The sequence below is a fragment of the Leucoraja erinacea genome, chromosome 1 (genome assembly GCF_028641065.1).
Source record: "Leucoraja erinacea ecotype New England chromosome 1, Leri_hhj_1, whole genome shotgun sequence".
In the NCBI taxonomy this organism is placed as follows: Eukaryota; Metazoa; Chordata; class Chondrichthyes; order Rajiformes; family Rajidae; genus Leucoraja; species Leucoraja erinaceus.
The window spans coordinates 150,804,199-150,828,635 of NC_073377.1; the positions used below are offsets into that span (position 1 = coordinate 150,804,199).

Consider the following 24,437-nt stretch of genomic DNA (forward strand, 5'->3'; position numbering starts at 1 on the left):
AAAAATACCTGTGCTTTGTTGTTGCAGAAAGCAGATATTGCAGTAGCTCCACTGACAATCACTTTGGTAAGAGAGGAGGTGATCGACTTTTCAAAGCCCTTCATGAGCCTCGGGATATCCATCATGATAAAGAAACCACAGAAGTCGAAGCCAGGAGTCTTCTCCTTTCTAGATCCATTAGCTTATGAAATCTGGATGTGCATTGTCTTCGCTTACATCGGGGTCAGCGTAGTTTTATTCTTGGTCAGCAGATTTAGTCCGTATGAGTGGCATACCGAAGAATATGAAGATGGACGGGAAACACAAAGTAACGACCAAACTAATGAATTTGGGATATTTAATAGTCTCTGGTTTTCTCTGGGTGCCTTTATGCAGCAAGGATGCGATATTTCGCCAAGGTTGGTCACTCGAGCATTTTAGCTTTGTGCATTTTCGGTCCCTATCTGATGGCACGGTGCATATATATTCACGTTTAAACTGGATTGTTTTCCTTTCACAAATTAAAGGGAGAAAATTGCAAAGAAGACCCTCTGATTCCAAAAGGGCAAAGCTAAATTGTTTTAAAGCTTTTTTCAAACCAAAGAGATACACGAATGATGCACGAAGATGTCATTCATGTTTCTCTACAGTGAACTTATATATACACCCTGCTGCTGCGACCATAAAATGCATAAGGTTACAGTTGTTACTTAGTCCTCTTGGAGGGGTACCGTGTTTTTGCTGCATATTCCCATTTTACGGCCCTCGGTTCATGTGTGTATAACAAAGGCAAGGGCGAGGAACAAGCACAAAGGTAAGGAACTACAAAGTCAGTTCATCAGTCATCTCATTATCCAATGTTTTATTTTTATTTTTCACAGCTATCTGTTCACGGAAAAGTAAAGGATAGATAGATAGATCGATATCTTGTCAAATAGTTTATGTTAGAGGATTTCTGACTCTTTATGTTCAGTGAGATATGAGAAATTCATTTGTTGGCTTGAAGAGGTCTTCATTGAAGCAATGATATTTTTTATTGAGAGGACATTAAATGTGTTCTAGTGAACTCTCAGAAGAATTGAGAGAAGATAAGAGCATCTTCAATTTTCAATTTATGTCTATTTAAATATACATATAGATATATATTTTAAATAATGTTTAATATAGGCCAAAACTATATACTGATCATCTTTAGTAGTATCAATTTAGTGATTGAACAACTAAAGCTTTAGAGACATCAGTTATATTTTGCCACGCTGTGCTAGCTTCAGAGGTTACACAAAAAAGCTGGAGAAACTCAGCGGGTGCAGCAGCATCTATGGAGCGAAGGAAATAGGCAACGTTTCGGGCCGAAACCCTTCTTCAGACTGATCGGGGGCGGGGGTGGGTGGGGACAAGAAAGGGAAAAGGAGGAGTAGCCAGAAGGCTGGGGGATGGGAGGAGACAGCAGGGGGGCTGAGGAAGGGGAGGAGACAGCAAGGACTAACAAAATTGGGAGAATTCGATGTTCATGCCCCCGGGGTGCAGACTCCCCAAACGGAATATGAGGTGCTGTTCCTCCAATTTCCGGTGCTGCTCGCTGTGGCCATGGAGGAGACCCAGCGTAGGTTCTCTGTAGACCTGCCTTTGAAGAGAATACTTAAAATTGTAGGTACACAAAAAAGCTGGAGAAACTCAGTGGGTGCAGCAGCATCTATGGAGCTCCATAGATGCTGCTGCCTTCGATTTTCCAGCATCTGCAGTTCCTTCTTAAATACTTAAAATTGTGATGTGCACACTTTACTTATAAAATATTTATATTGTAATAGCTTTGTTTGTAGAAGAACAGAAGTAATATTTAGGAACGCCATTCGGCCTAGTCTTGGGCAAGTACATCATCTGGAGAAGTAGCCTGGCATCATGTTACTCAATTAAATCTTATGTACGGGCAGCAATTTTGCATGCATGACGTTTGGCACCATCAGTCTAGGAAATGATAAATGTTTAGTTTAGTTTAGAGAAACAGCGTGGAAGCAGGCCCTTCAGTCCACTGCTCCCACGCTGACCAAAGATCACCCGTACACTAGTTCTATCCTACACACTAGAGACGATTTGCAGAAGGCAATTCATCTACAAACATTCACGTCTTTGAAATGTGGGAGGAAACCAGAGGACCCGGAGAAAAGCCATGTGAGCACAGGGACAACGTATAAACTCTACAGACAGCACTCGAGGTCAGGGCCAAATCCGGGTCTCTGATGCCGTGAGGCAGCAACTCTGCCACTGTGCCACTGGGCCACCCTGTTGAAGAAATAATAATATTGCAAAAATTTTTAGTCATTTGAATATCCAGAAGAGTAACCAAGGTACATTTACTTCTAAATAAAATGCTTTACTATTCATTAACAGCAGATTAATTTAAAAATCATATTCATCAGCTGCAGCGACTGGAGATAACCATTGCTGATAATGGGGCTGACAAATTAGCTCTTCAGTTCATTTCAACCACCTAGTTCAGGTATTCTGTTCATAGTGCTGTCCATTTTCATGGTCCAGGTTTTGAACAGCTAATACATTCTCTTTTTTTCTGGCTTGGTTAAGGTACACGGAACCGGTTTCTCTCATGTAATCTTAAGGTTAACACTCTCCTCAAAATGAAGCCACTTGACATATTGAGGACTTTGAATCTGATATTTATAAATTAAGACATTCAGGGAGGTCATGTAAATTACTAACTTCCTACATCTTCAAACTCTTTGATTGGGCGAAACATGACTTCAGAGCCAATAATGCCTTTTATTCCTGTCTTACCAGTCTCCTAATGGAGAGGTGAAAGGGATCCACACACTGCCTCACCTTCCCCTGGTGCCACTAATATCAGGAATTCAGCCCTAATTAAAAACCAAACTTAACCTAAACCTTCAAGAAGGAACTGCAGATGCTGGAAGATCGAAGGTACACAAAATTGCTGGAGAAACTCAGCGGGTGCAGCAGCATCTATGGAGCGAAGAAAATAGGCGACGTTTCGGCCCGAAACGTCGCCTATTTTCTTCGCTCCATAGATGCTGCTGCACCCGCTGAGTTTCTCCAGCAATTTTGTGTACCTTTAACCTAAACCTTACTGCCCACTGATATTGTACGACCTTTATTTGTGTTCATTAGCTTGAACTTGAGGATTACAAATATAACGATACAGTCTCGGGGAGTTTAAACCAATAATTCAGTCGTTGTTTATCAGATGACAAAACATTGGAAGAATTTAATGCAGATCGCAAAATGCAGAATAAAACCTCAGAAAAACCAAGAACAATACCCAAAAATGTTAACAAAAAATGTAATAACCATACTCACCTATTTTCACATATATTTCAATAACTGTGCCTTCAATTAATCACGCATAAAACCTTTGAATGGTTGATCTAGATCGATTGTAGATTCCCTGAGTCGGGCTGACCAAATTAACAATCTCCATGCTGTGTTAATGAGCAAGATCGCAGTCAGTTGTCAGTCATCTCCTAGGTCAAGTGACCTCTGATTAACTGCACTAGTGTTGACTTGGTGACACCACTTCAGTACTGAATATTACCGTAGCCCTGATTGTCAAAACATGGCTGGATCTTACTAGTGTTCCAGACTTTGTATCCTCATTTTAGGATAATACTGTTGCCACCCTGTGATCCCAATGGGCATATTCTTAGCCTTACATAGAAACATAGACATAGAACATAGAAATTAGGTGCAGGAGTAGGCCATTCGGCCCTTCGAGCCTGCACCGCCATTCAATATGATCATGGCTGATCATCCAACTCAGTATCCCGTACCTGCCTTCTCTCCATACCCCCTGATCCCCTTAGCCACAAGGGCCACATCTAACTCCCTCTTAAATATAGCCAATGAACTGGCCTCAACTACCCTCTGTGGCAGAGAGTTCCAGAGATTCACTACTCTCTGTGTGAAAAAAGTTCTTCTCATCTCGGTTTTAAAGGATTTCCCCCTTATCCTTAAGCTGTGACCCCTTGTCCTGGACTTCCCCAACATCGGGAACAATCTTCCTGCATCTAGCCTGTCCAACCCCTTAAGAATTTTGTAAGTTTCTATAAGATCCCCTCTCAATCTCCTAAATTCTAGAGAGTATAAACCAAGTCTATCCAGTCTTTCTTCATAAGACAGTCCTGACATCCCATTTTATCTTGGAATTTCCCTGTCCATTTACAGAGATTGCTGCTCAAATATAATATCTAGGACAAAGACACGCAATTCTTCTTGATAAAGTTAACTTCCACCTGCTCAGGTCACTGAATAGGCCAATGAGAACAACTTAGGGAAAATAAACAATTTCAGTTGTTACAGTAAAGATGGTTTGATGAGGCTGCAACCTATAAATTTGGTGTATTGATATTCCAATTATTTACTAAACAGCTACTTGGTCAACTGAAGGCCTTTATGTTATTTTATCCAAGACATACGTTGTCCAAGAGTGATAAATGTAACTGAGTTTTTGGAAAGGTCACTTAGAGAAATGATGAGGCACATTGACTTTAACCAGACCCTTGACAAGGAGCCACGTAGTCTGGAAGTTTAGATCATCCAGACTATATGGGACCTTGTCTTAGACCAGACTAGGTTCACACTAGTCTGGAAGGTTAAATCTCATGGGATCAGGGTAAGGTAGACAGTTGGATACAAAATTTGATCAGTGGAAGGAATCGGAGTAGTAGTGGCAGGTTGTTATACTGATTGAATGCTTGTGACTAGTAGTGTGCCACAGGAATCTGCTGGGTCCACTCTTGCTTGTCATCTATACTAACAATTAGGATGACAATGCTTAGTAAATTTGGCATAATGGACAGTGAAGATTGTTATCTTAGATTACCATAGGATCTAGATGAATGGGGTAAATGACCCAAGAAATGACAAATGGAATTTAACTCTGACAAGGGTGAGGTGTTGCATTTTGGAAAGTTAATCCAGTGCAGGAGATTCACAGGAAATGGAGAGTGTTGTAGAACCGAGAGATCTCAGGGTGCATAGTTTTCTTAAATTGATGACACAGGTAGGCAGGATGGAATTTCATGTCATAACTGTACAAGTCATTGGTGAAAGTGTTGTGTGCTGTATGCCATTCTCTTCACCCAGCAATAGGAAATACGTCATTAAGCTGAGAAGGGTGTAGAGAAGATGCATGAGAATGCTACATAATCACACACACACACACACACACACACACACACACACACACACACACACACACACACACACACACACGCACCACACACACACACACACACACACACACACACACACACACACACACACACACACACACACACACACACACACACACACACACACACACACACACATTTCTACATTAAATTTGGAGATGGCAGCAAGATTGCTGGAGTTGCGGATTTTGAGGAAGATTGTCAAAGTATATAGCAGGATGAAGATTCGTTTTAGAATGATGCCTAGTGAAATTTAATTTGAGCTTGTGTAAGGCGTTGCACTTTGGAAGGCCGAATGTAATCATAAAGTATGCAGTTAATTGCAAGACCCTTAAGGGCCTGTCCCACTGTATGAGGTAATTCATGAGTTCTCCCGAGTTTAAAAAAAAATCAAACTCGTGGTAAGCACGTAGAATGTATGTAGCGGGTACGTCGGAGCTCAGGACGTCCTTTAGCGTCTCGTAACGCTAACGGCAGGTACTCTGGAAATGCGGTAAGCTCGTGAAGACTTTTCAACATGTTGAAAAATGTCCACGGGAGCCCCGAGTACCTACGAGGAGCCATTACCATAATTCACCAAGTTTGAATCAGGGGAAACTCGGGAGAACTTGAATTAGCTTGTACAGTGGGACAGGCCCTTAACCAACATGAATATACAGATAGGCCATTTGGAAAAATGGGCTGAAAGATGGCAGATGGAGTTTAATGCTGATAAATGTGAGGTGCTACACCTTGGCAGGACAAATCAAAATAGGACGTACATGGTAAATGGTAGGGAATTGAAGAATACAGTTGAACAGAGGGATCTGGGTATAACCGTGCATAGTTGGAATCTTATATAGATCAGCTTTTGGTATGCTAGCCTTTATAAATCAAGCATTGAGTATAGAAGCTGGGATGTAATGTTAAAATTGTACAAGGCATTGGTGAGACCAAATCTGGAGTATGGTGTACAATTTTGGTCGCCCAATTATAGGAAGGATGTCAACAAAATAGAGAGAGTACAGAGGAGATTTACTAGAATGTTGCCTGGGTTTCAACAACTAAGTTACAGAGATAGGTTGAATAAGTTAGGTCTTTATTCTCTGGAGCGCAGAAGGTTAAGGGGGGGACCATAGAGGTCTTTAAAATGATGAGAGGGATAGACAGAGTTGATGTGGACAAGCTTTTCCCTTTGAGAATAGGGAAGATTCAAACAAGAGTTCAAACAATAATTCAAACATGACTTCAGAATTAAGGGACAGAAGTTTAGGGGTAATATGAAGGGGAACTTCTTTACGCAGAGAGTGGTGGCAGTGTGGAAGTGGTGGAGGCAGGTTCATTGGTATCATTTAAAAATAAATTGGATAGGCATATGGATGAGAAGGGAATGGAGGGTTATGGTACGAGTGCAGGCAGGTGGGACTAAGGGGAAAAAAATTTGTTCGGCATGGACCGAGATGGCCTGTTTCCGTGCTGTAATTGTTATATGGTTATATGGTTATATGGGTCTTGGGATTCATGTCCATAGCTCCCTATAAATGGCATTGAGCGTGAGGTGCCTAAATGCACTGAGATTCAGATTGAGATTCAGATTAGCTGAAGAAGAGTATCAACCCAAAACATCACCTATTCCCTTTTCCCAGAGATGCTGTCTGACATGACAGATGTCTCCACCTTATTGTGTCTACTTTTAGCTTTTGTTCATATACACCAGGGTGCAATGAATTTTTTTGTTCACATGAAGCTCACAGAATAAACAGTAGACATAGGAAATGATAAGTACAATGATGAGTGCTCAACAGCAGAATGGTTCAAGACTGTATTGTGATCTGAAGTAGTGGGAAAAATATTAAAGTACAATAACAGAATAACAGAATGAGGGAGAGTAGAGTGTGCGAGCACGGGACCAGGAGTGTGAAAGAGGTGAGAGACACAAAATGCTGGAGTAACTCAGCGGGACAGGCAGCATCTCTGAAGAGAAGGTATGGGTGACATTTTGGGTCGACTCCCTTCTTCAGAAAGAGGAAATTGGCTCCTGAGTTGGATAGCAGTGGGGAAGTAGCAGTTTTTAAGTCCACACATTGGCACTTTCAAGCTTCTGCATCTTGTCCTTGAAGGTAGAAAAGACAATAGTGAGCGGCCAGTATCCTTGACTATACATACAGCCTTCCTGATGTAAGACACTTTGACGATGGACTGAAAGGAAGGTAGTGATGAGCTTGTGTTTGACATGGCTGCTTCACCAATCTCTGTAGGTTCAGGCGTTCAAGAAAAAGTGTTTGCCATTCCTGACTAAGAATCCTGAGAATATAGTGCACATCTGAGAAGTTCAGAATCCTCTTACATGCTGGCCAGGTGCTTAAGAAGTAAATATGCTGGCATACATTTTCCTTCATTGATGTAATGTGACACTTTGATGATAGAAACTGAAAGGAAGGAGTAGTCGAGCCTGACCTTGTTCAATTGACATGGCTGATCATCCACTCAGTATCCTGTACCTGCCTTCTCCCCATACCCCCTGATCCCCTTAGCCACAAGGGCCACATCTAACTCCCTCTTAAATATAGCCAATGAACTGGCCTCAACTACCCTCTGTGGCAGAGAGTTCCAGAGATTCACCACTATATGCGTGAAAAAAGTTCTTCTCATCTCGGTTTTAAAGGATTTCCCCTTTTCCTTAGCACCCTTGTAGACTTTCAGAATCCTCTTGTCCAACCCCTTAAGAATTTTGTAAGTTGAGTCCCCTCTCAGGTGCTTAAGAAAGAATCAGTCCTGGTGAACCGTCTAAACTCCCTATGGCAATAATGTCCTTCCTCAGATTTGGACCAAAACTGTACGCAATACTCCAGGTGTGGTCTCACCAAGACCCTGTACAACTGCAGTAGAACCTCTCTGCTCCTATACTCAAATCCTTTTGCAATGAAAGCTAACATACCATTCGCTTTCTTTACTACCTGCTGCACCTGCATGCCTACCTTCAATGACTGGTGTACCATGACACCCAGGTCTCGCTGCATCTCCCCCTTTCCCAATCGGCCACCATTTAGATAATAATAATTATGTTACTATCTCTACGGTGGCTCCTTTGATCAAACAACTTTCTTTAAACAACTTTGAATTTAATCTCTATAAAATAATTTACTTTGAGCACTTTATACTCACAGAGCCTCCTAGTACTTAATTTTTTATTCAAGTTCCCAAACAACCATCTCAAGAAACCACTGCCCCTTACATTTTATTGCGATTGGGATATTTTATAAGACGTTTAAAGTCTAGGTTAGAAATTGAATAGCAGTTGGCAATTGTTAAATACCAGCAATATGAAAACACACAATGTTATAATTAAAATCAAAATTAATGTATTTTTATGCTCTTATGTGTCTTTTCCTTCTAATAGGCTATGACAGGTGAGGAAACTTTGATAAATTCTTGAAATCTGGTGCAATTCGTTGATGTTCATACATTTATGCTGTTGAAATTATAGGCATCTGTACATATTCCACCAAAAGAAATATTACACCATCACTACTTGATATTTATTTGTATTACTTGATGTGAAATTTAAAAAAACAGTCCCACAATATTCCTTTAATGTTGAACAAAAAAATGAGAATGTTTAAAGGTATGATTTTGGAAACTATACAAAGGCCATCACATTGGGATTTATTTGATGAATCAGAATAAAATATTTGTCTGCAGTTTCCTGGGTTGAAGATTGCCAGCCCAGTACTGGATTTTTGCTGAGTCAGACGGTTTCACCTCGTGTAAGTGTTCACGTTCACTGAGAAAATTCAGTCAATGTTGTTGATGCACAGAGATCATATACTGGAAAGTCGATGGTTTTCAGCGCCAAGGTAGAATTACTGTGGTTGTTATATCATATAACATTGTAAATTCTTTAAAAGAAAACAATGTCCACAGTTAAATATTTCAACAACAGGAATTATTTGTAGATAAATGAACCGTGGTGTCCACGTGGTTGAATTGCCTCCCAACACTGACTGGTTGATTTATGTATGAAATGTAGCTATTTCCACAAAGCAGCATAATATCTGTTGCATCCGAACCACAGCTTCAAAGATTAATCCATTTAAACCTAGGTTTGAGACTTGGTGTAAGGAAATAATACAGAAATCTTTGCTCTGAATTATTTTCCCTTTTTGAGTGCTTTTAGAACTGAAAGATTATGTTAACTTAACCTATGTTGATTACTCAGTGGAGAAGCTATCTCTAGCTGTCAGAAGAGAGAGGGGACTAAGTAACGCTATGGTTTAGTAATGAATTAAATATGGTACATAAGGACGGATTCAGGGACAGCACAATCCCAGGGTCACTCTTGTAGTTAGTTGGAGGATGGTATTCAAAGATTTCAGCTAAAATTGAAATAAAAGAGAAGGTTTGGACCGTTATTAGGGTATTGGTCAGAAATTATATTTGTGGAAAATGGCAGAGTTTTTTTTCCTGAAATTAATTGATGTAAACTTAACTTATCTTCTTGCATTTTAGATCAGAACAAGGGAAACACATTTCAGCTTTTCAAAGCTGCAAATAAAGCCTTGGATTTTTGAGTTATCTTTGCTTTCACATTATCTGTGTATTTACAAGAGTTTTGTTTTACATGTTCCCTGGCCACTCATGAAACATGTTTCTTTTATTAAGCACTTGATTTTGATGTTATAAATGACTTTTTTAAATAATCACAGCAATAGTTGAATCCTGTATGTTGTGCATTTGCATTTTCATGTACGGTAGTAAATTTTCAGCATTGTACACGTCTTCTCGCATCTGTGCATAACAACTGTTTGTAAATGTCATTGAATGTGATAAATGTTTCTCTCCCATTAAGTAAAACTCGTAATTTAAGCATTTGGTATAGTTTTGTGTGAAACCATAAAATGCACGTGAAGTAAAATTATCATAAATCTAACTTCATCATGTATCCCATGCATATAATATATAAATGACTACAGTGGGGATTACTAATCTTGTTTTCATCTGGCATGGCCTCATATTCCCAACAATTTTTTCTGCAGGGACTCACATTTTACACTTTATTTTGCCTAAATGGAACTCTTTATTAAAAAGTTTTTCCCCCCCACTGTGGAGTAGACTTCTATCAGCACTAAAACACATTGCAATTCAATTTTTAACATAAAATATATGAAATTTGTTTCAACTTTTCTCTGAAATAGTCATAATATGCACCTAATGTGCTTCCCTGTGTATAGATGCTATGCTCAATATCAAGTGATTGTTTACTCTGTTGCAATGATGACGTTCATTTCACTTTATAAATCCATTTCACACTTATTATTAGATCCTTGTCGGGGCGAATTGTTGGAGGTGTGTGGTGGTTCTTTACCTTGATCATAATATCATCATACACGGCTAACTTAGCTGCTTTCCTGACCGTCGAACGAATGGTATCACCCATTGAAAGTGCAGAGGATCTCGCGAAGCAAACTGACATTGCCTATGGAACTTTGGATGCTGGATCCACAAAAGAATTCTTTAGGGTAAGATAGGGAGGCTTTTACCTCTTGTGTTTTGTTTCATATGGGGTAGGGTTAGTTGCCAATGCTTAGAAAGAAAACACATTGTTTAACTGTTAATACAAAGGTTTTGCCTACAATGACAGTTTCTAATTACGTTTTATTATCACACTCAGTAAGACTCAAATCATAATATTATTCCACTCCGCAGATAATTTGCCTGATGATCTGATCGATATATGTCATTTAGCCAGCATCTTTAAAAAATAAATGGACTATCAGATCATTACAACATTGGCACTGGTGAAAAGTTGTTGGCATGAATTTTCTGCCATATCACCCACCTTTTCAATGGTAACAACATGTATGTATTCATGAGAGATTAGAGATGTATTCAAGGCATAATTAGATGTAGCTCAGGGCCAACTGAAGTATGGGATATGGGGAGACAGCAGGACACAGGGTACTGATTTTGGATTATCAACCACGATCATATTGAATGGCGGTGCTGGCTCGAAGTGCCGAATGGCCGACTCCTGCACCTATTTTCTATGTTCCTCTTGTTTCTGTGTCAAGAAAGTTCACCAGTTATCAAGTGTTTTAGAATATCATGAAATCACAATGATGGATGGTGGTGGGAGTAGAAATATAACACAGAAATATAACACAGAAATATAACACAGAAGAAATGGCACATTATTTGGCATGCCGTACATTATTTATTATTTTGATGGATCTAGTCACCGCCACCAAAATATTTATGAACATTGGCATTCCCATTTTGAATAAAAGAGTGAAATATCACAATAACATTCAAGAAATGAATGCAGGGAATACAGGAAAATTTCAATTTGAAATCTGATTGTTTCGTTATAACACACGTTCAAATGTCCTGATTAACAACTTGAAATGTTTGCTTCTAAAGTCTTCAAAGCTTCTTGTGTGATTTACAAATGCAAAATATATGTTATATGTTGAAAATCTGAACAAAGATTTTGAACCACTTTTCATTTCACTGTACATCTCGTATGTGTATGGGACGAATAAACTTGACTTGACTTGAAAGGTCAAAAAATGCCATCCAGGCAGCATCAGAGAGGAGGGAATTAGAGTTAATGTTTCAGGCCACCAATCTCTTGTATGGTTAGAGGTGAATGCATTTTCAGGTGCAGATAAATCTGGGGCGAGGAAGGTATGCAGGAGTCAGGAAAGAAGGGAAAGGAAGGCTTGTGACATGCTAAAAAGCAGGAGAGAATAAAATATTTTTAAAAAATAGACTTCCTCGTGACTTTTGTTGGAAGATAGCAGAAAACAGAAGTCAAGAGAAGGTCTATTTTTCTGTATTCATTTTTTTTTTTTTTTTTTTTTTTTTTTTTAAAGGTCTATTTTTCTGTATTCATTTTTACTGTGAGGCAATTATTGCACCTCCTTAATTGTTCTTAAGAAGGTGATGGTAAACTATCTCCCCCAACCACTGCAGTCATTCTCGCAAATGTTCAGTTTCAATACTCAGGAGGATGACGTTCCAGATTCTGGACCCTGTGGCAATAAAAGAATAACAATACATTTCAGATTCAGGTTGCTGTGTGATATTGGCACAGGATATTGAGAATGGAATTATAATCACAGTGTGGCATGAAGGGACAGAAAATATAAGCGAAAGTACACGAGAAAAATTGAATGCACACTAGGTAATAATTATAAGAGAAACGTTTCAGGCTCTTTCTTTGAGTGCATATAATATTTACAACAAGATAAATGATCACAGTCTCAAAACAAATGTTCATTTATTCAGAACAGAGATGTGAAGAAAAGTCTTTAATGAGATGGTAGTGAACCTTTGGAATTTTCTATATGCTGCAGGAGTTTGGTCATTGGTTACAGATATTCATAGATTATTGGATAGTACAGGGATCAAGGATATGGGATTAGTGCAGGATATTTTGCTGAGGTTAAAGATGAGTCATGAGTTTATCGAATGGGGGAACATGTGCTAGGGGCTAAATGGTTCCACTCTTCTTATGCTGAGTAGAACTTTATTGAAAGAAGTCCAGGAGTTGGGATAATGGGCCTCCAGCAATTACAGCAATCTTCGTTTGTGTGAGATTGACTCCAATAATTGAGTATTTTATCTTTGATGTCCATTCAGTCTTATTCTTTAGACTTTACTCTAGACTTTACAGATAAAATGCAGAAACAGGATCTTCAGCCCACCGTTTGTGTCACCCCATACACTAGCACTATCCTACACACTCGGGACAATTTACTATTCTTACCAAAGCCAATTAACCTACAAACGTGGGAGGAATGTGGGAGGAAACCAGAGCACCCAGAGAAACCCAACGTAGTCACAGGGAGAACATACGAACTCTGTACACACAGCACCTGTAGTAGGATCGAAACCAGGGCAGCAACTCTACCACTACATCACTGTGCCACCCCAATGGGGCTTGTTTACACCATATTCCATCAAAGGCAACCTTGATGGCAAGAGAAGTCGTCCGAACATCTCCACTGGCATTGAGCTCTTTGATCCATGTTTGGATCAAGGTTGATCGAGCAGAATTATCATGACAGAACACCAAAGTAGCATCGATAGGCATGTTCTTGTGAGTAAGTGCTGCTTAAATGCACTGTTGACAGCATCTTCCCCCTGTGGACTATTTTCTGAATACACAATTCTTACATTAACAGACGTGATGATGGAATACTGAAAAACTGAAATAGAAATGCAGAAATGCTGGTCACATGCAACAACTGGTTACATGTGCACTGTTACATTTGACATTGTGTTGGAAAACTGTAAAATGTGTGGTTAGAGGATGGGCCGGTTATATGGGTGTGTAAAAGCAGTCACCTAATCTGGAATCTTAGTTCTCCTGTCTACACTGCACCACATCATGAGCAGCGAATGCACTGCATCAACTCATAGGAGTATAGCCAAATCATGCTTAATCTGAAAGGGGATTTAGTGGCTCTAGAATTTAGTAGGAAGGATAAAACTAGAAGCATGGGTTGGAAGGAATTGTAGATGGTGGTTTAAACCAAAGATAGACACAACATGCTGGAGTAACGCAACTTGACAGGCAGCATCGATGGAGAGAAGGAATGGGTGACATTTCGAGTTGAGACCCTTCTTCAGTCTTCAGTCTTCACTCTGAAGAAGGGTCTCGACCCGAACACCCCCCATACCTTTTCTCCAGATATGCTGCCTGTCCCACTGAGTTACTCCAACTTTATGTGTCTTTCTAAAGGAATGGGTTGTACCTTCTTCAATAAGATTAGGTGATTTTGGGAAGGGAAGTGGATATTGGTGGATTGGAAGAATAAACATTGTGGAGGGAATGGGCCCATGCAGTAAGGCAGTGAGAGGGAGGGAAGATGTGCTTGGTGATGGTTTCATTTTGGAAATGTCAGGAATTCAAGAAGATGAAAAAATTGAATGTTAAGACCGTCGGGTGGAAAGTGAGGTGGAAAGGAATGCTGTCAAGCTCTGGAAGGGGTAGATGAGATGAGAGCAGAATTGCAGGAACTGCAACACACGTAGCGAGGGTAGGGTGGGATTGGGGGAGGCAAAGGAACATTGATAACTATGGAGAGCTGTGGTAAGAATGGAAAGAAAGGAGGCAGTGAAACAATGTATTATCACAGGGAGTGGATATAATACTAAAGCGGGAAGAATTGTAATGAAAGTAACAATGGTTGCTATGGGTTTATATTGGGGGTTTTTTTTACACTTGGCCATCTTTTAGAAAAGTGGATGAATGTAAGGATGAGTCAGTCATGCAGTAAGTCATGATTTGGTTGAGAGAATTGAAAGCTTTGTGGCCAAGTTTACAGATGACACAATGATAGGTGGAGGGGCAGGTAGTGTAAAGAAAGCAGGGACTCTGCAGAAGGACTTGGACAGGTTGGGAGAGTGGGCAGAGATGTGGCAGATGAAATAAGGCGTCACAAAGTGTGGAGTCATGCACTTTCGTAGTAGGAATAAAGGCATAGACTATTTTCTAAATGGGGAGAGAATTCACAAATCAGAGGTGCAAAGGGACTTAAGAATGCTGGTGCAAGATTCCAAAAAGTTAATTTGCAAGTTGAATTGGTAGCAAGGAGGAGAATGCAATACTAGCAATTATTTTGAGAGGGTTCAAATACTAAAACAGGGATGTAATGCTAAGGCTTTATAATGCACTGGTCTTGATAAGGCATTTGGAGTATTGCGAGCATATCTGAGGAACAAGGTGCTATTGTTGGAGAGGGTCCAGAGTAGGTTTACCAGAATGATCCCAGAGATAATATGATGAGGGGGACCTCATTAAAACTTACCGAATACAGAAAGGCCTGGATAGAGTGGATGTGGAGAAGATGTTTCCACCTCTGGGGGAGACTAGAACCAGAGGTCATGGCCTCAGAATAAAAGAATGAACCTTTGGAAAGGAGATGAGCAGGAATAGTTTTTAGTCAGAGGTTGGGAAATCTGTGGAATTCATTCACAGAGGTTGTGGAGGCCAAGTTATTGAATATTTTTAAAGTGGAGTTTGACAGGTTCTTGATTAGTAAGGGTGTCAAGGATAATAGGGAGAAGGCAGGAGAATGGGTTGAGAGGGAAAGATAATTGTATGGCAGAGTAGACTTGCTGGGCCGATTGGCCTAATTCTGCTCCTACAACTTACAAATTTATGTACTCTTGCGCCATCTAATGGTGAGAACCCGGTGGGAATTTGACCTTCAATTTCTCGCTAATCAGCAGTCAAAACCAGTCCCATTCCACCAAATCTTTCACCTGACCATGTTTAGTCTCCCGTGAAATAACTCCACACGTTTTCTTGGTAAAACTGCAATTAAAGGAATCTACAAGGGTACAAGAAATGCCTACCTTTCTGGGATATATAAAACATAGTTTACTTCAGCCCTACCCAAGTTCCCTCCTTCATCAAGTCCATTTTCTGACTATATCAGTAGCATTTCCTGCTCTTGCCCAGAACAAGAGCGGGTATCAAGGGTTATGGGGAGAAGGCAGGAGAATGGGGTTAGGAGGAAGAGATAGATTAGCCATGATTGAATGGCAGAGTAGATTTGATGGACCAAATGGCCGAATTATGCTCCTATCACTTATGATCTTATGATCAGGAATATTTCATTACATTTGTTGTGTATTTCTCACATAGTGCCTGTCTGACTCTACCCATATTTTCCTTGATCCCCTCATTCTGTACCACTACCTTCTCAAGTAATGTTGGGATGCAAGGTGAATGTTGGCCTTACCAGCAATTGCCATCGTTCATAAATGCATTAAAAAAACCCACTTTTCAGTACAAAAGTATTACTTTCCGTTTCCTGGCGACTGATATTTTAATCTCCATCTCACTCCCACTCTGAACTCTGTGCTTTTGCCCCCTCAAACCATTACATCTTCAGAATTGACGCGTTATAGCTCCCAGCCTCAATGACAGTTTTTAACAATTCCTGTTGCTAAGCATTTTTGACATTTCTATTTCAGATTCCCAATATTCCTTCCACAGTCCTTTAGTATTTTCAGATAATTGTTCTGCAGTTGCACATCCCCAAGATCTATGTGACCCCTTTTTGTCATTTAATATTTTCTGCTTTCTATCTTTTTCTCCACGTCTTCAGAACTGCTTAATACATACTATACATACTTTTGAATTAAGGTTATTGTTCAGAAACATGATCTCTGGTTCTCAATCTATGTTCTTCAGAGTTGCTCCCTGAATAATTATAGGCAGCATGAAGTAAAGGAAGTGCTTGAGGAGTATAAGGAATGTAAAAAGAATCTTAAGAAAGAAATTAGAAAAGCTAAAAGAAGATATGAGGTTGCTTTGGCAAGTAAGGTGAAAGCAAATCCAAAGAGTTTCTCTACAGCTATATTAATAGCAAAAGGATAACGAGGGATAAAATTGATCCATTGGAGAGTCAGAGTGGGAAGCTATCTGCAGAGCCAAAAGAGATGGGGGAGATATTGAACAATTTCTTTTCTTCGGTATTCACCAAGGAGAAGGATATTGAATTATGTGAGGTAAGGGAAACGAGTAGAGTAGCTATGGATACTATGAGTTTCAAAGTAAAAGAAGTACTGACACTTTTGAAAAATATAAAAGTGGATAAGTCACCAGGTCCTGATCAGGATATTCCCTAGGACATTGAGGGAAGTTAGTGTAGAAATAGCCGGGGTTATGACAGAAATATTTCAAATGTCATTAGAAACGGGAATAGTCCCTGAGGATTGGCGTACTGCGCATGTTGTTCAATTGTTTAAAAAGGGTTCTAAGAGTAAACCTAGCAATTATAGACCTGTTAGTTTGACTTCATTGGTGGGCAAATTAATGGAAAAGATACTTAGAGATAATATATATAAGCATCTGGATAAACAGGGTCAGTCAACATGGATTTGTGCCTGGAAGGTCATGTTTGACTAATCTTCTTGAATTTTTTGAAGAGGTTACTAGGGAAATTGACGAGGGTAAAGCAGTGGATGTTGTCTATATGGAATTTAGTAAGGCCTTTGACAAGGTTCCTCATGGAAGGTTGGTTAAGAACATTAAACTGTTGGGTATAAATGCCGGAATAGCAAGATGGATTCAACAGTGGCTGAATGGGAGAAGCCAGAGGGTAATGGTGGATGGCTGTTTGTCGGGTTGGAGGCAGGTGACTAGTGGGGTGCCTCAGGGATCTGTGTTGGGTCCTTTGTTGTTTGTCATGTACATCAATGATCTGGATGAAGGGGTGGTAAATTGGATTAGTAAGTATGCAGATGATACCAAGATAGGGGGTGTTGTGGATAATGAAGAGGATTTCCAAAGTCTACAGAGTGATTTAGGCCATTTGGAAAAATGGGCTGAAAGATGGCAGATGGAGTTTAATGCTGATAAATGTGAGGTGCTACACCTTGGCAGGACAAATCAAAATAGGACGTACATGGTAAATGGTAGGGAATTGAAGAATACAGTTGAACAGAGGGATCTGGGAATAACCGTGCATAGTTCCTTGAAGGTGGAATCTCATATAGATAGGGTGGTAAAGAAAGCTTTTGGTATGCTAGCCTTTATGAATCAGAGCATTGAGTATAGAAGCTGGGATGTAATGTTAAAATTGTACAAGGCATTGGTGAGACCAAATCTGGAGTATGGTGTACAATTTTGGTCGCCCAATTATAGGAAGGATGTCAACAAAATAGAGAGAGTACAGAGGAGATTTACTAGAATGTTGCCTGGGTTTCAACAACTAAGTTACAGAGATAGGTTGAATAAGTTAGGTCTTTATTCTCTGGAGCGCAGAAGGTTAAGGGGGGACTTGATAGAGGTCTTTAAAATGATGAGAGGGATAGACAGAGTTGATGTGGACAAGCTTTTCCCTTTGAGAAAAGGGAAGATTCAAACAAGAGGGCATGACTTCAGAATTAAGGGACAGAAGTTTAGGGGTAACATGAGGGGGAACTTCTTTACTCAGAGAGTGGTAGCAGTGTGGAATGAGCTTCCAGTGGAAGTGGTGTCGGCAGGTTCGTTGGTATCATTTAAAAATAAATTGGATAGGCATATGGATGAGAAGGGAATGGAGGGTTATGGTATGAGTGCAGGCAGGTGGGACTAAAGGAAAAAAGTTGTTCGGCACGGACTTGTAGGGCCGAGATGGCCTGTTTCCGTGCTTTAATTGTTATATGGTTTGTTATATGGTTATATGGAATTGTTGTATTACTCCAGTACTTTGTGTCTTTTTTTTAGATATTTCTAATATCTTCTGTGTTTTTTAATTTCTTTACAATATCGTGTCTAAACGTCCAAAGTGAGAAAACGTTATTAATATCAGCTTTCACTTGCATTATGTGATGAGGGAATAAAAGTGGGTTTGCTTGAAGTTCAGCATAGTCTAACTATAAATTGACCGTTTTGCAATTGGATGTGAGTGAGAGAGCACGTAATTGGCAGTGGGGCATTTACTAAATGGACTTACATTATTGGAAAAAGATTGCAGTTTTTTCATGCTGCATTTAATTTTATTATGATCTACTTGATATGAAACTGTTAGAATTGAATCTGGCATCCATTTTGCATAACGGCTGGCTTTTGCTCTTTATTTGCTGCACTAGAAAGAAAAGGCAGAGAGTTGGTGCCCCCCCCCCCGCCATTATAGCTGGCTAGTAAGGTATAACTAACATAGATATTCGCATCGAAGAGATGGACCTTACTGAGAGGACTGACTTGCTGACCAGGACAAGAGGTTAATCAGAGCAGAAACGAAGCAATCAGATGAGGTCGTGGCTGGGATAATGAAAGCTATAATGATCCTGATTACTGGGTGGAATGAAATGTAATAGCCTCGCCTGGGTGGCCAAAGGTTTCAACAAATTCCATCCTCTTGCAGTTTCATAGGCAGATCCTCATGCTAGATCCACATACTTGCTACTATAATGCTCAAACAAATGTTCCATCTACATCCAGCCGTTCACCTAGAGCAGGCATGGCACACGGGGACACGGCAAAAATTCCAACAGGCCTCCCTCTTCTAGCAGAAGAGAGAGGCATTCGAAGTCAGACTGGAGAACAGACATAAATTCCTCTGACTTTTGTCCATTGACATAGTTGCACTGAGGACTCCTTGCAATCGTGAGCTAAATGATCTCAAGACCATGGTCAAAGGAAGATGACTATATACTGTACTTAGAGCTCCTTTTCATATTCAATTATCTCACTTCCCACAATCTCCTTTCACTTACCAGGTTCAGATGGTATAATTGTGTTCCTCCCACTCAAAGTGACCATACTCGTGAACATTTTTACCTTTTAGATAATTAAGAAATCCAGTCATCCTGATGATTTCCCAGCAGAGTTGGGAAACAAAAATATGGTGTCCCTCTATTTGATGCTTGCATTCATTAACTCTGATCATCTGGACCATTGGGATATTTTCTGGGGCAGAAGTGACCTGTACAAGAGGCATTGGTTGCACTTTAACTTCAGATGAACCAATATCCTGCAGACAAGCTAGCTAGTGCTACATCGGTGGGTTTTAACTAGATTGGGGGGGGGGGGGGGGGGGAGGGGGGGGGGGGGGGGGGGGCAGATCCTATGCAGGACATGGGCCAATTGAGAGGCTGGAAGATGGTATGGTTGATGATGAAAGAAAGTTCAGTGGATAGAATAGACAGGAGAAAGGCAGGTAGTGACGAAGGACTGTAGGTGTGAATTGTACTTATTTTAATGTGAGGGGCCTGACAGGTAAGGTAGATGATCTCAGGGCATGGATAGGGATATGCAACTGGGATGTTGCAGCCATTACGGAAACCTGGCTAAGACGGGTAGCACTGGCAGATTGATGTTCCACGGTACAGATGCTATGGGAGAGATATATTGCAGGTGGGGGTAAATGAGGAGGGGGAGTTGCGTTATTGATTCGGGAGGATGTCACAGAAGTGGTCAGAGGTGACATTAGCTGAAGGTCAGGCAGCTGGGATCAAGTGTATCCCAGGAGGAGTAAGCTAAGCTAAAACAGAAAGCCAGGAGGACAAGTAGGGGGCAGGAGATACTGTAGGTCTGGCAGAAAATATTAAGGATAATCCCAAGAGATTTTATAAGTACATTAAGGGGAAAAGGGTGACCAGAGACAAAATGGGATCCATTAGGAATCAAGGAGATCAACTCTGTTTGGAGCTGCAGGAGATGGGCATGGTCCTCGGTGAGTATTTCTCCTCCGTTTTTACCATGAAGAAAGACATGAGAACCGGGGAACTTGGGGCAGCCAATGGAAATGTCTTGAGGGCAATCAGTATTACAGTCGAGGATGTGCTGAAGGTCCTGATGTGTATGAAGGCAGACACATCTCACCGGTCTGATCAGATGTATCCAAGGCCACTTGGGGAAGCTAGGGAGGAGATTTCTCTCAGAGAGACTGAGATTTATGAGTCGTTATTAAATACGGGTGAGGTACCGGAAGACCGGTGGGTGACAAATATTGTGCCTCTATTTAAGTAGGGCTGCAGGAAAAAGTCTGGGAACTACAGGGCAGTCAGTCTAACTTCATTGGTTGTAAAAGTACGAAAGAATATTTTGAGCGATGAAATATGTGTGCATTTAGATGGACGAGGGCTGATAAGGGGTAGGTAGCATGATTTTGTATGTGGGAGGTTGTGTCTTGCAAATCTGATTGAGTTTTTGAATATGTGACCAAAAAAGTTGATAAGGGCGGAGCTGTAGATATTGTATATATGGATTTTAGCATTTGACAAGGTTCCGCATGATAAGATGCTCTTGAAGGTTAGATCGCGTGAGATTCAAGGAGAGATAGCTGACTGAATGGAAAGTTGGCTTCATGGAAAGAAGCAGAGAGTGATGCTGGAAGATGACTGCGTTCATATGTCTACCACTGTCCTCGAAGTTACCCATTAGCTTGCTGGCTCACACTCCTGCTGCTGTCAGTAATAAAATGCTGCAATGCACAGCCAGGAGTTGGCGACACGGAATAGTTCATGTGTCTTTGTTCATGCCCTTCATTGGTGTCTGCAACCTTCTCCACTGTAAGTGAGCGATCTTGCACCAGCTTGACTGTGGCCCATGAATAGAAATGTAGGGCATGCAGAGATACCTGGAACAACACTCATGGAAATGAGATTAATGTGAAGAATCAACAACCTGTAGAAAACATTTTATCAGGATGTGTCACAGCATGGTTTGGGAACAGCTCCATCCAAGACTGCAGAAAATTGTGGTCACAGCCGGGACCATCACACAATCCAACCTCCCTTCCATTGACTCCACCTACATTTCACACTGCCTTGGCAAGGCCAGCAGCATAATCAAGGATGAGACTCGCCATTCCCCGTTCACTCAGCCATCAGCGTAGAGGTACAGAAGTGTGGAAACGCACACCTCCAGATTCAGAGACAGTTTCGTCCCAGTTGTTATCAGGCAACTGAACCATCCTACCAACAACTAGAGACCAGTCCTGAGCTATCTACCTATCTACTATCTACCTTATTGAAGAACATCAGACTATCTTTAAATGGACTTTACTGGACTTTATTTTGCACTAAAGGCTAATCCCCATATGTATCTGTACACTGTGGACAGCTCGATTGTAATCATATACAGACTTTCCGCTGACTGGTTGACACCCTTGATTAATAATACTTGCTCAAGTGAAGTAATATTTTCATGATATCAGAGAGAGCATGTCTCCTCCAACCATTTGGCGACAGATAGCACAATGGGCTAAGAGTTCGGCTGGCGACCGGAAGGTAGCCGGTTCAAATCCCGCTTGGAGTGCATACTGTCGTTGTGTCCTTGGGCAAGACACTTCACCCACCTTTGCCTGTGTGTAATGGAATGTAATTACGGCGGCAGGCGCGGGCACACCGCGACGCCCTGTGTCTCCCTTTCAAGGGAGATGCTAAAAATGCATTTCGTTGTCTCTGTACTGTACACTGACAATGACAATTAATTGAATCATTTCATTTCATTTCATTTCATTTATGACAAAGAGCTGCACCTGAGGTATGGCTCAGCATAAGCTATCTAACGACAAACAGCTCAGGGTTGATATCTGGAACTCTTAGTATCACATTTGTGCAGTCTGTGGTGCCCCAAGCTTCCAGGAAGTCTGTGAGATCCTGATGTTACCCTGTCTGCTGTTCTCTCTTTGGGAGAAGGAGGTTAGTTCTTTGCTCTTGGCTCTCTTGTCGTAGAGTAATGGAGTGATACAGTGTGGAAACAGGCCCTTTAGCCCAACTTGCCCACACCAGCCAACATGTCCCAGCTACACTAATCCCACCTGCCTGCGTTTGGTACATATCCCTCCAAACCTGTTCTATCCATGTACCTGTCTAACTGTTTCTTAGATGTTGGGATTGACCCTGCCTCAACTACCTTATCTGGCAGCTTGTTCCATACACCCACCACCCTTTGTGTGAAAAAGCTACCCCTCAGATTCCTATTAAATCTTTTCACTTCACCTTAAGCCTATGTCCTCTGGTCCTCGATTCACCTAATCTGGGCATGAGTCTCTGTGCCCGATCTATTCCTCTCATAATTTTATACACAAACATCCTCTCTCTCAGGAGGGTCAGGGTGGGCTCAATGGACCAAATAAACTAAAACAAAAATGATATACAGATAGGACTGCATCAATTCTATGATGCTATCCTAGACTTCATATATTCAGCATCTGACACTTTATGAATGCTGCAGTGTTGTACAAATTGAGATGCAGCATATGTTAACCACTGCCTAAAGCAATTCAGGAGCTAACAAGTTCAGGGTCACCATGACTTAATTGCTCCTCTGGCAAGGCAGTTTTGCCTTCAGGACAATTACTGAAAGGTCAATTTTCTATGAAAAGGTTAGAGCAGTCTCCTGAACAATGAACAGGTATCATTGTGATATTTGCAGCTTCACTGTTGAGCCCAACTGAGCCAAATAGTGCTCCGACAACTCAATCCTCAGCAAATCAAGGATTCAGGTATCAACAGTAGGCTGCCATGGCTGATCACACCTGATTTCTTGCCAGTGTACACTTTGTTTTATTTATGATCTAATTTGATGGGAAGATGGTTATTTAAGCATGGGACAATAATTAACATCGCTACTGCATGGCATACTTCCTGCAGAGGTGCATTTCATGCATGGAAAATAAAAATTTGCCCTTTAAATAATCATAAAGTGTGTATTAGTGTGCAATTTAGAAATTGCAATAAAAAATGCATACACAGCAGGTCCTCTGAATAATATGCTGTGTGTTCACATTTTTATGTATCTACATTTTACACTGCCAAAGATGGATTTTCATTTTTACATTTGAAAGGGAATTTTGTACATTTGACGTTAAAAAACACTACTATTATACATACTTTATTATTTAATGGTTAGTCATTGCATATCACAGTTGCTTTATTTCTTTGTGCATATTATATAATTTCAATCTGCTTTCACACTTTCATACAAGGGTTTAGAGCCATGCTGTTTGCTATGTCTTGCGGTTCTGATTAACTCTCTTCCACTCAGCTGGGGATCCGTTGTTTTCATCTTTGCTCTTACGATCATTTGTTTCTTCATTTCCTCTTCAATTCTATGTGACTACAGCTCTTATACATCATTATTTCCTTAGGCTTTAGGTAAGCAACATTGTCACCGTGGTCACCACGTTATAGGAAAGATGTTGTCAAGTTGGAAAGGGTGCAGCGGAGACTAGTTCAGCGGATGCAATGTTTCAAAGAATATTCTAAAGCACTTGAATCCAAATGCAGTTTAGACATCAACCTGGCTGTGCGCAAGGCATATGCTGGGACCCACATAAGACTATAATTAAACATCATCTTAATGTGTAACTAATTCGACAGTTTTCAATCGCAGGGAGAGTAACTCTCTGGTAAGTCCGTCATTCTTTTTTTGGCAGAGATCCAAAATTGCACTTTTTGAGAAGATGTGGGCCTACATGAAGAGCGCTGAGCCATCCGTCTTTGTGAAAACCACTGCAGAAGGTGTGGTCAGAGTGCGTAAATCCAAAGGGAAATATGCCTACCTCCTGGAATCCACCATGAATGAATACATTGAACAGAGGAAACCCTGCGATACCATGAAAGTCGGAGGAAATCTAGACTCGAAAGGATATGGGATTGCAACACCCAAAGGATCCTCATTAAGGTGGGTGGAATAGTATAACAATATTCTTAATGTTGTTATAGTATCCCACCTACCCTGATGTGCTTTTACTATTGCGTGATGGTTTGTATAAATAAATGAGGGAACATTATTATTGTAGAATCTATGACAATAAT

The 24,437-nt window shown here is 40.6% G+C and overlaps 1 protein-coding gene across 6 annotated transcripts in view; it reads left to right on the forward strand.

Annotated features, from left to right (window-relative positions):
* Window positions 1-24,437, forward strand: part of gria2b (glutamate receptor, ionotropic, AMPA 2b) — a 111,848-nt gene that overhangs the window by 81,868 nt on the left and 5,543 nt on the right. For all 6 annotated transcript variants that reach the window (XR_008724556.1, XM_055645787.1, XM_055645767.1 and 3 more), the window contains exons 11-13: window positions 28-398; window positions 10,483-10,681; window positions 24,056-24,303. Coding sequence is in view for 5 of the 6 variants with exons in the window: in XM_055645787.1 (XP_055501762.1) it covers window positions 28-398; window positions 10,483-10,681; window positions 24,056-24,303 (818 nt within the window). In the remaining variant the exon portion in view is untranslated. The remainder of the gene's footprint in view (window positions 1-27; window positions 399-10,482; window positions 10,682-24,055; window positions 24,304-24,437) is intronic.